The sequence below is a fragment of the Microtus oregoni genome, unplaced genomic scaffold, assembly GCF_018167655.1.
Source record: "Microtus oregoni isolate MIOR12 unplaced genomic scaffold, Mior012 000016F_ref0000370, whole genome shotgun sequence".
NCBI lineage: Eukaryota > Metazoa > Chordata > Mammalia > Rodentia > Cricetidae > Microtus > Microtus oregoni.
Genome location: NW_024543075.1, coordinates 41,592,610 through 41,608,573, shown reverse-complemented (window position 1 = coordinate 41,608,573; position 15,964 = coordinate 41,592,610). Strand labels below are relative to the sequence as shown.

General features: G+C 44.0%; 1 protein-coding gene across 1 annotated transcript; it reads left to right on the top strand.

The window, feature by feature from the left end:
* Positions 1-14,038: 14,038 nt before the first annotated feature.
* LOC121457395 (olfactory receptor 52D1-like) lies at positions 14,039-15,046 on the top strand. The gene has a single exon (XM_041666065.1). The coding sequence runs from the start codon at positions 14,039-14,041 to the stop codon at positions 15,044-15,046; it is 1,008 nt and encodes a 335-aa protein (XP_041521999.1).
* Positions 15,047-15,964: the final 918 nt, after the last annotated feature.

Genomic DNA, 15,964 nt, shown 5'->3' with positions numbered 1-15,964 from the left:
AGGAAATAGAGTAACACTGAGAGAGGGAAAACAAGCAGAGTTAAAACAAACAACCAAACAAAAAGACCCAGCGGGGCCTCTCTCTCTCTCTCTCTCTCTCTCTCTCTCTCTCTCTCTCTCTCTCCCCACTCATCATCTGTCTGGCCTATCTTTTAGAAATGTTCTGTTCCATTTGGCCCCATGCAAAAGTGATCCTTGTGCACATGCAATAGACGCCTGTGTTAATTGGTGTGGTCTTGAGGCAGCTGAAGCTTAGGAACAGAGGGATACCCAAGACAGGAGAGTTACTTCTCCCAGAAGACAAGAAAGGATAAACACTGTGAGGTAAGCCAGACGTTTAAGAAGCAAGAGCTACAGACCATGTGTGGAACTGAGAAAGTGAATCAGAAGGTGCCAAAGGGAGAGGTAAGTCTTGAAGGGTGGAGGGAAATGTTAAGACAGGAGGAAGAGTCAGAAAAAGGTGCAGAAGTGCCCAAGTCCTCGCTGCTCTTCAGAGAGGGTGGAGGGTATGTCAAAAGGTAGCTGGAGTGAGCTGTGTATTCCTGGGAGTGGGGATGGAGAGTGTTTAGGGTCTCGTTTCAAGTGAGGATGGAGAGTACTTGGGTAGCTGGTCCTTAGCTCCTATGGAAGACTATAAATGTCATACGTGTGCTACCAGTAGACATGGAGGCAGAGCAGAGGGACAAGGGAAGTGCTGTAGACTATTTGGGAGGACACACACCCAACTGGACATATGGTCAACTGAAGGACAGAACAGCAGAAGGAACATTGATTCCTGCTGGAAGAAGAGAATTAGAGGATGGAGAAGGGGGCAATGAGATGGCTCAGTAGGTAAGGGTGATGGCTGTTGAGCCCGAAGACCTGAGCTAATCAGTAGGACCCACACGGTGGAAGGAAAGAAGGAAACAGCTCCTGCAAGTTGTCCTTTGACCTCCACGTGTGCTCTGTGGCATTTGTGCCAACACATTCACACACACACACACAGACACACACACACACACACACACACAATTTTACTAAGGAAGGAGGACATCCATAATATAGAGAAAACAAGATAAAGCATTCTGTTTGTCAGAGTTTCTGCTGTACTCAGGCTTAGAAGATAGAAGAGAAGGATGCTTTAAGGCCAACAATCATTGGTTAAGAAATCAACAAGGAAAACTGGGTGGTGGTATCACATGGCTTTAATCTCAGCTCTTGGGAGGCAGAAGCAAGTGGATCTCTGTGAGTTCAAGGCCAACCTGGAATACAGAGTGAGCTCTAGGACAGGTGCCAAACCCTATCTTGAAAGAGATATCTTATACAGAAGCCCTATCTCGGAAAAAAAAAGAAAAGAAAAAAAGAAAGAAGCAAGAAATAGGAGGATGACAGAGAGGTTCCAGTAACTGCCTGCATTTGTAGTAGATGAGGTATTTACAGTTCTTTGGAGGGAATGTACTGCCTCCAAGAGGAAACAGTGAAGAAGCCAGAATGAGGAATCACTGTGTGAATGTGGAGAGAGTGTGGAATCAGTAGTATGTGCATTGCTCATTTTGGGGTCTTTGACAGAGTGGAAGCCTAGAGCTAAGAGAAAGAGAATGAAATCTGCAGTCTGAAGAGTGTACCTCTCTTCTGGTTCCAATCCAAATGAGATGTTTAGGTGGAGGAGACACCCTGAAAGGGAGAAGAGGGTCCAATGTTACAGGCAGAAGAATTGGTACATAAGAGTCTTGGGCATATAAAGAGAGAGGGTCTGAAAGAAAAAATTGCTTGATGGGTTTTTTAAGTGGGGTGGCAGGACTTGCTGAGTAGTTGTGAGGTTTTATTTGTTATTGTTTCAGGGCAGGACTAGGCAGGCCTTGAACTCCTGATCTTCTTGTCTTTAATTCTCAAAAGTTGACTTGCAGCATTCCATCCTGTCTAACAAAGTAGGAATGGAAGCTAGAATATAGACAAACCTTAGAATCATTATACTAAGTGAAAGTCAAACACAGAATACCATAATAAACATAGAATACCACAATATGTGATTCCTTTTATATGAAAAATCCAGAATTCCTACTCCCTAGGGATGTTAAGTATATTTCTGTCTGTGAGTGAGATGGGTGAAAGCAGAAAGGAATGCTTAAATAGTGTCACGAGAAATGAGTTAATGGCACTGCTCAGAGTTAATGTGGCAACAGGCAGCAGACATCTGTGGGTACAAGAATTGCAAATATATACAGTGCTCTGGAAAACTAGCTATGTGGAGAAATGGCTCAGTGGTTAACAATGCTTTTTTTTCTTGCACACTACCTGAGTTCACTTATAAGAGATGACTGAGCAAGGGGTGCAAACTGCCATGGGTGTGGGTCAAAGTGGAAAAGCGATCATATTTTATATGACAGTCAGGAGGGTGGACAGGGATCTGAGTTGATACAGGATGTTGGGACAGATCTGAACTAGGTGCCTTTGACAGAGGTGGTTGATCTTTGGTGGAAGGTTAAGGGAAGTTCCTGGAGGAGAAGTTGGAGTCCCAACAAAGACCTAGAATGCAGGTAAGTTCCCACTCCTTTATGGCTTTCTCCTCATATAGGAAGAATCATTATGGAATTCTCTCTAAATTGTAGTCATGATCTCAAGGAAGGTGGAAAGTAAACTGTACATGCACGGACTGAGTGTTGTAGGTTTGTAATGTGTATGTCATTCTCATCTTCTTTATACACAAATAGAAATTTAGGTTCATTGACAGACAAGCTTACAATGTCGTTAAATAGCAGTGCATCTGGGTTTTAAATCCACATCTCTTGACATCTGACACCGTTTCCTGTCTGCATACACAGATTATAATATCATTGCCTACCACGATGGCTATGTATGTGGTACAGAAAGGAAGGATAACCACATATATAGGTGTTCCTTCTAGGGGTGGCATTGAGGAGCGGTCTGCTGAGCAAATGTCAGTGTTCACAGCACTTAGCATTAGGACATAAAGGTAGTAAAATAATGGTTTTCTCTAGACCCCCTGTCATAGAGGAAAATATCCCGGAGTTGAGAAATCTCTAAAGGAGAATAACTAGAACATGAAAACAGTAATGTCAAATTCTTTAGTCAGGTTTGCATACATTTAGATGTATATTTACATTGTATCTCAGTTATTAGTTGAGGGTCATGCTTTAAGGTGATGGTGAAAAACCCTTGCAAAGTAACCTTTCCCAAAGAACACACAGCTCAGATGAAGGTGAGTAAGGCACATGAATAAAAGACTTACTACGAAAGGAAATGACAAGATATCGCTTTTGTTGAAACGACAGCTAGAATCTCTAAAGATGGGTATTTCACTGGGGGCTGAGCATGGAAACTTGAAGAACTGAGGTGTGAACTGTGTGTTCAAGGATGAATTAGTCACTCTGGGGTGAGTTTAAGGGAGCTTGTTCTCCATCGTAGCAGGCTGGTCTGATACTTGGTGTTAATAATTACTGATAAGTGACCAAGTTATTAAAGCTTATATTTATAACAGTGCTTATATTTATTTAACTAGTAACTAAATAATACAGAAATCCACAGATATTAGATAAAAGTAGATATTGCAGGTTTATGGACTTGTGCAGTTTCTAAGAAACAAGAATAGCATCTCATGGGACTATAAATGTTTGGGTATGACAGTTTTCTGGAATTATCAAATAGAATACATTGAACCAGTACATAAAAGTCAACACTATACAGAAATAATTAGGAGACTACTAAGGAGCAATCAGACAGATGTTGACTAAAGTCCTGTTTAGATGGTGAGCTCAGAGTGAGTTGTCAGGTGCCTCTCGGTTACTGAAGTGAAAGGGGAGGAGAACACAATTAAAGACTACGAGAGAGTAGAGTCACCACCACTGTGGTTTTCTAAGAAAAGCAATCAGAGTTTGGTTTTAAATGAACGACAATTTTAGATAAATGTGGAAATCGGTGAGAATCATATAACTAGATAACTAGAAAGTGGAGATGTAAGGACGTCGTAAACACAGGGCATTTGGGTACAGACCTAAACAGAGAACTCTCAACAAAGGAATCTAAAATGGCTGAAAGACACTTAAGGAAATGTTCAACATCCTTAGTCATCAGAAAAATGCAAATCAAAACAAGTCTGAAAGTCTGAGATTCCATCTTACACCTGTAAGAATGCCAAGATCAAAAACACTGATGACAACTTATGCTGGAGAGGTTGTGGGGTAAAGGGAACACTTCTGCATTGCTGGTGGGAATACAAGCTGGTACAGCCTCTTTGGATGTCAGTGTGGCAATTTCTCAGAAAATTAGGAAACAACCTTCCTCAAGTGATGTGGGAGCGTCTTCTGTTTTGTGTTGATTTCATTGGTTAATAAAGAAACTGCCTTAGCCCTTTGATAGGACAGAAAATTAGGTAGGTGGACTAAACAGAACAGAATGCTGGGAAGAAGGGAAGTTAGGCAGAAGCCACACCTCTCCTCTCGAGGGCAGATGCGATGGAGCCAGCCGCCAGGTCAGACATGCAAAATCTTTCCCGGTAAGCTATCTCCTCGTGGTGCTACACAGATTATTAGAATTGGGTTAATCAAGATGTGAGAGTTAGCCAGTAAGAGGCTAGAGCTAATGGTTCAGGCAGTATTTAAATGAATACAATTTGTGTGTTGTTATTTCAGGGCATAAGCTAGTCAGATGGCTGTGAACTGGGTGGCAGGAACGCAGCCCGCAGCTCACACTACACTCAAGACCCAGTAATACCACTTTGGAATATATATCCAAAGGATGCTCAATTGTGTCATAAAGACATGTGCTCAACTATATTTATAGAAGCATGTTTGTCATGGCCAGAACCTGGAAACAACCATAATGCCCCTCGACTGAAGAATGGATAAGGAAAATGTGGTACATTTACACAATGGAGTACTACACAGCAAAAAAAAAAAATAATAATAACATCTTGAATTTTGCAGGCAAATGGATGGAGCGATAAAACATCATTTTTAGTGAGATAACCCAGACCCAGAAAGACAATTATCACATGTATTATCATAAGTAGTTTTTTTAAATATAAAGTAAAGAAAATCAGCCCACAAATCACAATTCCAGAGAAGAAAGATATACGTAGATCTAATCTACATGGGTAATAGAAAAAGCAAGATCTCCTGAGTAATTTGGGAGCATGAGGATCTTGAGAGATGTTTGAAGGGGAGAGGAGAGGCAGGGAGCAGAGCAAAGGAAAATGTAGAGCTGAATAGAAATCAATAATAAAATAAAAAATAAAGCATCCAGGTTACACATAGATGAAGCTCTAAGGTTTGCTGTGAAAAGTAGTCATCTTGTCTGCCCAACCTATTACCAGCTCCCCAGTCTCTGGTGCTCTCTTTCCTGGCAGGTACACTCGCAGGCTCTGCATGGTGCATTAAGTTTCTTTGGAACATACGTTCAGTTTTTGGCATTATCTGGCATCTGGGTCACTTCTCTTCTATGAGGATACTGATTCTGTTCCTCCCTATTCCTCAGATTTTGTGCTGTTTTGAGATACTCTCCCTTACTCTGCAGCCAGAGCTGGCCTGTATCTCACCACTACAGTAGGTTGGCCTCCAATTGGAGGTTGTTTTCTGGGGACTGCAGGCCTGACTCACCACGCCTGGATCAACAGGATGATTTTAATTTCAGGGTGGTATTTGCATACATCCATGCTATTATGTCATCAAGCTTTCTTCTCAATTGTTTTTCACTCCTGTTATTCTTGCCTCTACCCTGTTCCTATTTCCTCCAGAAGGTACCTCCTTTTCTTTCTTCCCACATCTGCAGTCCATTGCCACTTTGGAAACAGACATTTTAAGTTGGGGAGATTGGGGTACAGATAGAAAATGTGTGATGTGAGAACAGAAGATTGGCTACTGTGGGATGAAGGAGAGAAAGCAAGAGACTAGGAGAAAGGAGAGGGGAAGAGGGGGAAAAACACAAAGTAAGTATGGAAATGTCACAGTGAAATCCCTCTTATTTTGTATACTAATTAAGAAACAATACTAAAGGAATTAAATCAGTAGCTTAATTCTACCCAAGACAACAGAAAACAAAATAAAATGCAGAGATAGACCCCCCTACCCCAACAACAAGATGAAAACAGACTCTGGGTAAAGAGGAGCAGATGTTCAGGCCTCTAGTAGACAAAATCTTACTATCTGAAGAGTAGGACCCACACCTTGAAGTGACTATCCAAGGTTCCCAGCAAGAAGGTCTTTAACACAGACCTGGAATCAAATCTTGGTGACATTCTGTTGAGCTCAGAACCTTGAAAATAGACTATAGAAAAAAGTATTTATAGGGCATGTTTTATTACTGTTGTTAATTGTACTTGCCTTTTCAAAATTTAAATTGTATAGTTACTATGTTTTTTTGAAATGAAAATGCCCCATTAATCCCAGTACTTGGGAGGCAGAGGCAGGCGGATCTCTGTGAGTTCGAGATCAGCCTGGTCAACAAGAGCTAGTTCCAGGACAGGAATCAAAAGCTACAGAGAAACTCTGTCTTGAAAAAAAAAGAAAGAAAGAAAGAAATGAAAATCCATGTGTCTTGCATTAATGTTTTCCTGTAGATTAAAAAAAGAAAGGAATAGTTAGACTAGGGAATAATGTATATTGCTGTGCATACACACATCATGAAATCATTAAATCAATGTAACTGACAGGTCTAGCTCACATTTATTTTCAGCAGAGATAGTTTTGGATCTATGTTTAACATACAATTTTTAAAGTATAAAAATTGCTGTTTTTGTAACAAAGTCTAATCACTGTGAGGTCACCAGAACTTATCTTTTAATGTCCAGCTCTGTGGACTTTGTTTCTAAGTCATATCTCCCTGTTTACTGCCTCTGGCCACTCCAGCCTTCAGCACCCCCTCCGAGTCTGTGTCTGTTAGTTCAGTTATCACACACCAAGGCCCAATACTCTGAGGAGTCTGCTTTCTGTGCTGACATGCTAAGTCCTCACAGGCATTAGAATACTTTGTGGCCTCAGCATCTCACGGGAGCACCGGACAGAAATCTCAAGGTCCAAATCAGGAGCAAAAGGAGACGGAGCACGAGCAAGGAACTCAGGACCACGAGGGGTGCACCCACACACTAAGACAATGGGGATGTTCTATTGGGATCTCACCAAGGCCAGCTGGCCTAGGTCTGAAAAAGCATGGGATAAATCCGGACTAGCTGAACATAGCAAACAATGAGGAATACTGAGAATTCAAGAACAATTGCAGTGGGTTTTTGATCCTACTGCACGTACTGGCTTTGTGGGAGCCTAGGCAGTTTGAATGCTCACCTTACGAGACCTGGATAGAGGTGGGCAGTCCTTGGGCTTCCCACAGGTCAGGGAACCCTGATTGCTCTTCGAGCAGATGAGGGGGGGGGGGGACTTGATCGGGGGAGGGGGAGGGAAATGGGAAGCGGTTGTGGGGACGAGGCAGAAATCCTTAATAAATAAATAAATTTAAAAAATAAAAAAAAAAGAATACTTTGTGGCATTCTTTTTTCTGGTAATTTCCATCTTGCTGAGAACACAGAATAGCTAAGAGCTTCTATTTTAAAAGCTTCCCGAAGATTCAATAAATAAATATGTTCGGAGTTAAGATAACTTGAAAGTACATACTCTATTCATCCTGGTAGAAACTAGAAACCAAGATTATTCACTTATACGCACGAATGGCTTCCATGAAAGACTAATGGAGTCACAAAGCAAAGCAAAAGAGAGAAGGGACCTCTGTGTGAACTGTCTCATCCCGCACACCAACTGCTCTATGTCTGTCCAGAAGCTGATGTTGCTTTCCCATCTTCCTTCCCAAGAGAATGTAGATTTCTTTATTTCTGTGGCCTCTCAGTAACCCTACATGAGCCTTGGCTTTTTATAAGTGATCTTAGTTTTCTAAAAAAAACTAGTTAACTACTTGATTACTTTTATTAGTTGACAATTTCATACAGTGTGACTTGTTATTACTCCCTCCCCAGTTCTTCCCAGGCCTAGCCACCCTTTTCTATTTACCCAAATCCAACTTTGTGTTCATTTACTTTTCTGAAAGCATTGAGTCCAATTTGCATTGGCCGTATATTTTGGATATGTGGCCATACACTGGAGTCGATCTCCTAGGGGCCACATTGTGAAAGAAAATTGACTTCCTCTTTCCCAGAAGCCATCAGCTTTCCTGGGAAGGTCTGCTTTCTGGACTAGTAGGGTCAGTACTGAAGGAAAGGTCTGGATTTGCAGTGTTTGGCCACTCCGTCACTGTCTACACTGTTGTTTCTACTTTTACTTCAGATCTATCATGTGGAAACCTGAGATTGTAACTTTTAAAACCCTCTCCTCTTTACTATTTATTCAAGGAGAAAAAAGGTACAATTTATCTTCCTGTAAGTTCAAATTGCAGTCCTACTCCTTCATGGCATGGCAGGTTATAAACTTTCTGTTCCATCATCAGATCATGGATGAAAATCTATCTTCTGGTTTGTACTCCTATAGAATGATGAGACAAAATGTATAAATTATTAATTCTGTGTATTGCTATGTGTGTGACTTCTTCAACTATAGACTTTTATAGGTTAGTTTTTTTGTCATCTGACTTATGAGTTCATGCAGCAAATTTCATTATAACTGGGATCTAAAACCAAGAATGAACTTGGAATTTTGTGGTGCCAATGAAAGCCATTAGTTGTTCCAAATGGGAAAATGTACCATGTTTGAGGAAAAGGAAGCGCCATGAACAATAATGTCTATTATTGGCATCTAAGCCTCTCCATGTACATCTGGCAGGCACCTAAGATAGGCAATTTGCTCTCAAGCTCCTCCTGCCATGTTGCACAACCTTCAGAGTGTTGTGTCTGTTCAGGCCAGGGAAAGGTACTTGTAGGGGGAGTCATGTGCTACCTACGTAAGCACAGCCACTGCTGGGGGAGACGTATAATCTACATCACACCAAGAAAACATTAAGCTTGGAAAGTCAGGAATACTCAAGGCAGCATCGTAGTGACGGTTTATTTGGAAGTTCAATCCGGAAGAAAAATATCCAGGCTGTTTCCATCAAAATATTTAGTCTCTTTACGAAGCATATAGAATAGAGACAGTCCCTAAGAACAGTAATAACTTCTAGGTGACAATTAGCTTTACCATTGTGTGGAGCAAAGAGAATGTCTATCTGGGTTTGCTGCTCTCACATGCAATGGATCTTTGGGGACACGTGGTCCAGTTTCCTGTTCTCTAGGTTCTGAGTATGTCAGACACTTAAACCTGGGGCTTAAGAAAGTCCACAGAGATAGCCTCAAATCTCTGCTAATTCCTCATCCACACAGCACAGCTGAGACCTCAGGCCCACTGGGGCTCAGAGTTCATTGCTCCTGAGGTGCAAACAGGAGAAACCCATAAATCATATTCACTTGTACTTACATTCTCTCAGCTTGCCATAGAAGCATCTTTGGCGTTTCTGAGATTCTGGCAACCCTGTCAGACGAATGAGCCAGAGAAGCAAGATTGGAGGCAGACACTGGAGGATAGAGACAAGATACCTTTTCCTCATCTTTAATTCAGCTTCCACAGCATAGAGGTGAGAAGTCAAGGTCCCACGGGTAGTAGCAGTTCACCACCAACATTACACAGACTCTAGACTGCTCTGAGGGCTCCTGGAACAAAGCCTCCGAATGACCTCCCCTTGGATCTTTTCCACATTGAGCTCAGCACTGAAGGTCAAAATTAATGAAATGGGTTGTTGAGACTTGGGTTTCTTTTCACAGAACCAGAGAACAGATTGGGTAAGCTTGCACTGCTCCGTTGCCTGTACGTGCTCCTCTGTGCTTAGCTTCCTGCTGTAGGAAAGCCACTGGACTGTCATCTTCGGGAATCTGGCACAAAGCATTATCATTTCTCCTCTGTCTCACTGTTCTCTGTCAGAATGGTAGGGAAAGGGGCGAGTGAACGCAACACCCTGTGCTTCTCACTTTGCTTAACAATGGTCTTATAACCAGACTAATCCCAACAAGTTCTATTGCCAAAGGAAGTCTTTTTTTGGATCAAATCAAAATCTTTTATTCCCCCTTTTAAGAGTTGAGCCAATAAGTTCAGACCCATTTGATGCCTCACAATTTTTGTTTCAGTCTCCTGATTGCGTTTTGTGTTTTGTTTTTCATTAAAGGCACATTGACAGGCCACCTACCACATTGTGTACTAGACTGCAGTGAGAGCGTCTCCGATGGATGGAGTCGAGTGATGGAGGTGCTGACTGCAACAGCAGTAATGTTCAGTGTGTGCTGAGCAGTCACTGCAGTGTACAGTCTGCTGAACCCTAAATAATTAGGTAAGTTTTGATATATGGTTTACTGGCTTGAACCTAGGGTCTCACAAAAGCTAGCCAAGTACTTCATAACTGAACTGTGTACCCAGTCCTTTAGATTTGTAGCACTGTGAATATATGTATGTACATATAAACACACTACATATTTTTATATATGTATATGCACAATATATGTATATATGCACACTGTATGAACACACAGTCTCTATGTATATACACACACTATATTTGTGTATATATATATTTGCATATACACACACATACTCTTATCAAAGCATTGTGGGAGTAGATGCATTTTGATTACCCTCACTGTAGAAAAGAGAAGATGAAGACAAGAGATGAGGACCTTGTGCAAAGTCACAGCCTTTGTGTGGCAGAAATAGGATCTTCACCTAAACATCTTGGCTTCAGAGTTTGCTCTGAGTTTTGTCATTGTGCTGAAATGAGGACAAACAGGAACAGGAACAATATAATTTGGTATCATATTAGTATCCTTACTTCTTCCAAAATCAGGTGAGAACCCACAATTGGATCAAATCATGGCTCCAAGTTAATTGATTCTCCCCAGATCATGAGAAGAACAGACTGACTGGAGTGTTCCAGTTTATTTCTTCAGCCCTCCCACCCTGCCTTCTGTGCATCAGACTGATTTCATATGTGTCTGGTGCTCTACTCTGTCCATGAGGGATGACCTTTGTCCTTAAAGCTTCTCAGGCAAGAGCTGGTCCTTGAGGCACCGTGAAAGGAGGAACTCCCAGGACCCAAGTCAGCACAAAGAGGATCATCAGGAAAACAGAAGAGATGGTGATGACCATATGATCTCTGGAGGTAGCCGAGGGTAGGGACAAACCCTGGTTACTAGGTGGCTCATGAAACACCCCTGTCTCTAGGACAGATGCTGGCAAAGATGAGCACATGTGAATCAGAACAGAGACTCCCTCTAGGGAGGGAAGCAGCCAGGTGGATACTCAGAATCTAAGCAAGTGCTGCAGGCTGCTTCTGCTAGTCAAAGGGAAACTGCTCTCCAGAGAGGAAGGAATCTAGGAATGGGGAAGAAGAGACAGTACCTGCACGGATCTGGGGGAATCTTGTGTGGCCCCAGGTCTATGTGACTGTAGCGTTTCTGTACAGGTGTTTTCTTATCCCAGCAAGCAGCCTGAGATGGTGTGGCCCATCAGTAGTGGAGTCTCTACCATGGAGATGCAGCTGGACTCTGGACCAGCCCAGAGCCAGTCTAGTCCTGGGAGCTATGGGAGATCACTGCTGTTTCTCTCCTCCCTCTGCATGCCCCTTGCTGAACTCCCCATGTGGGCTTAGGTCTCAGGACATTACGAGAACAGAGCAGGCAGGCAGAAAATGAGAAGATGACAGTGCTGCCTACAGAGTCAGGCATAGAGCAAAAGTAAGGCTCTAACAGTGGTTCTTAACCTGAGAGTCACAACCCTATAAATGACCCTTTCACACCAGAAAACACAGATATTTACAGTATGACTCACAACAGTGGCAAATGTACATTTATGAAGTAGCAATGAAAATAATTTATTATTGTAGAGTTCACAACAACTCGAGGAACTGTATTAAAGGGTCACAGCATAGGGAAGATTGAGAATTCTGTTCTAGAGAATGCGAGGAGGGTCCCCAGCTTCCATCTCCCCATCTTCACTTGGTGCATAGAGGGAAATGGAAGGAGACCTACGTGCTATGGTTTTGAAGAGTCTAAAGCAGTTGTCCTTGGAAAGGTGCCAACAGGATGTGATCTGATAAAGCTCTCACCCTGAGCACAGGACTTTCTTGAGGGGCCCCACCTGGTTACAGGTTGCTCTTATCCTGTGGTTTGGGGCAGGTGTTCCCAACTACTGAGGAAGTGATAGCTTATGTCTTTAGCATTCTGTTTTGTATGAGGGAGCCCAGCCAAGGTGTTCTCTGTATCCAGAGGACGCTATGGGGCCCCATGGTAAATGGTGATGCTAGACCCTTTCACTTAGCAAACAAATCGCCTTCCAGAAGGAAGTTCTGATTGCTACTCAGCGACTCCCATGTGGGAAGGTCTAGTGTGGGTTTAATCTATGTTCTGTGGGAGGCTGTCCCGATGAGTAAAGGCCCCGGAAATAGCTCTGCTGAATTCACAACTCTGCTAAGGTGTTATCTGGTCACTTAGCCCAGGTTTCACAGTCCGCAGATTAACAGTCTATCAGACCAGCTTAGACTGCCAGACTGTACCTTTCAAGAAACTGAGTGACAAGACTGTGGTCTTCAGGTAGAGAACAAAGAATCCTATTCTGCAATTCTTTCATCCGGGGTGTGGTGTGGTGTATTGCTGTTGGTGTCAGAGGATTCCTATGGTGATTTAGAACTCATAGTCTTCCTGCCTCAACCTCCAGAGTGCTAAGATTACAAGTTTAGCTCTTCTGTCTGGAGGCAGCACTGGATCTCAGTCAGTTCAAGGCCAGCCAGGGTCACAGACCCCACCCAGTTCTCTCCCTCTACCAACATTTTCTGTTTTGTTTTGTTTTTCTAAACAGGGTTTCTCTTTAGCTTTGAATCCTATTCAGAAATTTGCCCTGTTTCCCATGCTGGCCTTGAACTCACAGAGATCCACCAGCCTCTCCCTCCCGAGTGCTGGGATTAAAGGCGTCTGACACCACTGCCCAGCTCAGTACCACCATCTTAATTTGACCACTCACTCCACTGTTATGAAGGCACCCTGCCCCAATCCCTCTTGCTGCTTCCCCAGACCTAATGGTCTATATTCTTTTTTTTTAAATTTATTTATTTATTAAGGATTTCTGCCTCCTCCCCGCCACCGCCTCCCATTTCCCTCCCCCTCCCCCTATCAAGTCCCCCTCCCTCATCAGCTCGAAGAGCAATCAGGGTTCCCTGACCTGTGGGTAGTCCAAGGACCGCCCACCTCCATCCAGGTCTAGTAAGGTAAGTGTCCAAACTGCCTAGGCTCCCACAAAGCCAGTGGTCTATATTCTTAATGGCACCAGATTTCCCAGAACGGAGCCCAGAGAGTGCATAGTTTCTTCCCATGGACAAAGGAGAGAGGAGACAGGAACCGTAAAGTGGGATTTGGGGAATCTCTGATGTCAATACTGATCAGAGAAAGAATTACATTGCACAAAATCAGGTCCTTAGAGCTGTTGTGGAAGGGAACTAGAGGGGCAAATGTCCTGGTAGTGGGAAAGCACCCTGTACAGAGTGGGATGGGCGTAACATCTGGATGAGTTTCTGGGAAAAGCATCATAGGCAGGAGCTTCACCCTAGCATTCATCAGGGAATGGATTGGAAGAGACACACCCTGTCTCCTTCACCCTGACCATTCTCACACGCGTTTCCCTGGGGTGGAAGGAAGACACAGTATGCTACCTAGAAGAATGCCTTCCTCTCAGTTCTGGGCAGATGCAGGAGCATTCCATTCAGAGAGTAAAGTACACTCAAAAACGCACAGCGTTTAAGCAGATGAGACTTGACTCAAATCCTAACTCTACCCTTCACTGTGTGACTGGGCGTCTGTTGACTGCATAGATGCCAAATTCTTTGATTCAGCATATGAAAATGATAACAAATCCCCAATACTGTTGGGAACTCTATTGTTAGCACAGCAGTCCATGGCATAGTGATCAGAAAGGAAATGCCAGCTGTAACAGCTTATCCCTTCCCTTCCCTCACCCAACTCTCCAGAGCACTACGGTCGCCCTCACAGACCTCCTTTATGCCCTGCAGGGACAGAGCCAGGTGGAAGCAGAAGATGGAGCTGGATTCTGCACTCCTCAGCCTCAATCAGACAGTTTCTGGGCCCGGGCCCTTTATCCTGCTGGGTGTGCCAGGACTGGAGGGCCTGCATGCCTGGATTGCTGTGCCCGTATGCCTGCTGTACCTGGCATCTTTGGTAGGGAATACACTTCTCCTGGGGCTGGTGGCAGTGGACAAAACCCTCCAGGCTCCCATGTACCAGCTTCTTGGGCTTCTGGCAGCCGCTGACTTGATTCTGGCAACATCCACGGTGCCTAAAGCCCTAGCTGTGCTCTGGGGCTTGTCGGATGAAATCTCCTTTGCCGGCTGTTTAGCTCAGCTCTTTGTTGCTCACGTGGCCTTCATTGCTGAGTCCTCAGTGCTGCTGGCCATGGCAGTGGACCGCTATGTGGCCATCTGCCAGCCTCTACGCTATGGGGCTCTGCTGAGCCAGCGTGTGGTGGGCATGGTGGCTGTAGCAGCTGTGACGCGTGGCGCCTGTGTCATGGCACCCCCTGTGGTCCTTCTGCAGAGACTCCCTTACTGTGGGCATCGGGCCTTGCCTCACACATACTGCGAGCACATGGGTGTGGCTCGTCTCGCATGTGGCGACACACGTCCCAACATCTGGTATGGACTGGCTACCACACTGCTCTCTCCAGCCCTGGACCTAGGGCTCATAGGTGCTTCCTATGCCCTTATACTCCGTGCCGTCTGTCGCCTGCCATCCCCCGGTGCCCGCTACAAGACCTTGGGTACATGTGGGGCCCATGCTGGTGTCATTGTTCTCTTCTACACACCTGCTCTCTTTTCCTTCCTGGCTCACCGTTTTGGCCACCACACAGTTCCTGGCCACATCCATATTTTATTGGCTAATCTCTACGTGGTAGTTCCTCCAGCACTTAATCCTGTGGTCTATGGAGTGCGCACAAAGCAGATCACTCAGAGACTTAGACATTTGCTTCAAAGGGCGAGAAAGGTGGGCACCGACATGCCAGCTGTGCCACACACTGTATCTGTGTGAACACAAGTGTTGACATCATCTGCAATCAGGTGGGGCCATGACCATACGACCTATTCCCAACATGTAGGCAGGCAGAGTACTGCAAACTGACCTCTCCCTACCCAGCTTCACCAGCACAGTCCTCTCCTTACACATCTGTTTTGACTTCCAGTGACAAGTTACTAAGGTATAGAAGAGCTTGGGCCCTTCAGTGACCCACAAGGGGGCCCAGGAAACATCTGCAAGACTATGGTCTTTCTCCATCATTCTCACACACTCAGATTGGTCTAATGTGGCTCAGTGTGGTTTCTTTGTAAGGCATCTGGTGCTAAGCAAGAATTCCATGTCTGCTGAAGGGATGAAGACAGGAAGAGCTGGAGGAATAGAATAGTATCGTACAGTATAGTATAATATAGTATAGTATTCATAGTGTAGTGTAGCATAGCATAGCATAGATAGTATAAGGTGCAGAGCTTTGAAAACTCGGCTTTGATCTGGGTGGCTAATACCTTGAGCTCCAGAGCTGCTGAGGTGGCAGTACAGCAAGAGCATCCACGAGAGGGTTCCTGTTTCGGATAAGAGTCTGAGGAAGTTCCTGCTTTTTACCATATGTCATTTGCTAGATATAGTTGCTAGGATGCGAGAAAGGCTACAGCTCAATCTCATGCTCCTTTCCCTGGCTATTCTCCTACTCAGCCTTCCTTCCATCTGTTCTCCCATGAAACACAGCGCTAGTGACACCCATTTGAACCCTGATTCTAGATGCTTTCATATCATGTGCATATTTGATTTTCAAATAAACTCCCAAGATAACCAGAGGTTGTCTTAACAACCTCTGTGATTCCCGGATGAAAATACAGGACTTGATGGAGAATGTACCTTATGTATGTTGGTTTTGAGTGCAGAATGTCAGCCAAGATAAAATATAACCTTATTGAG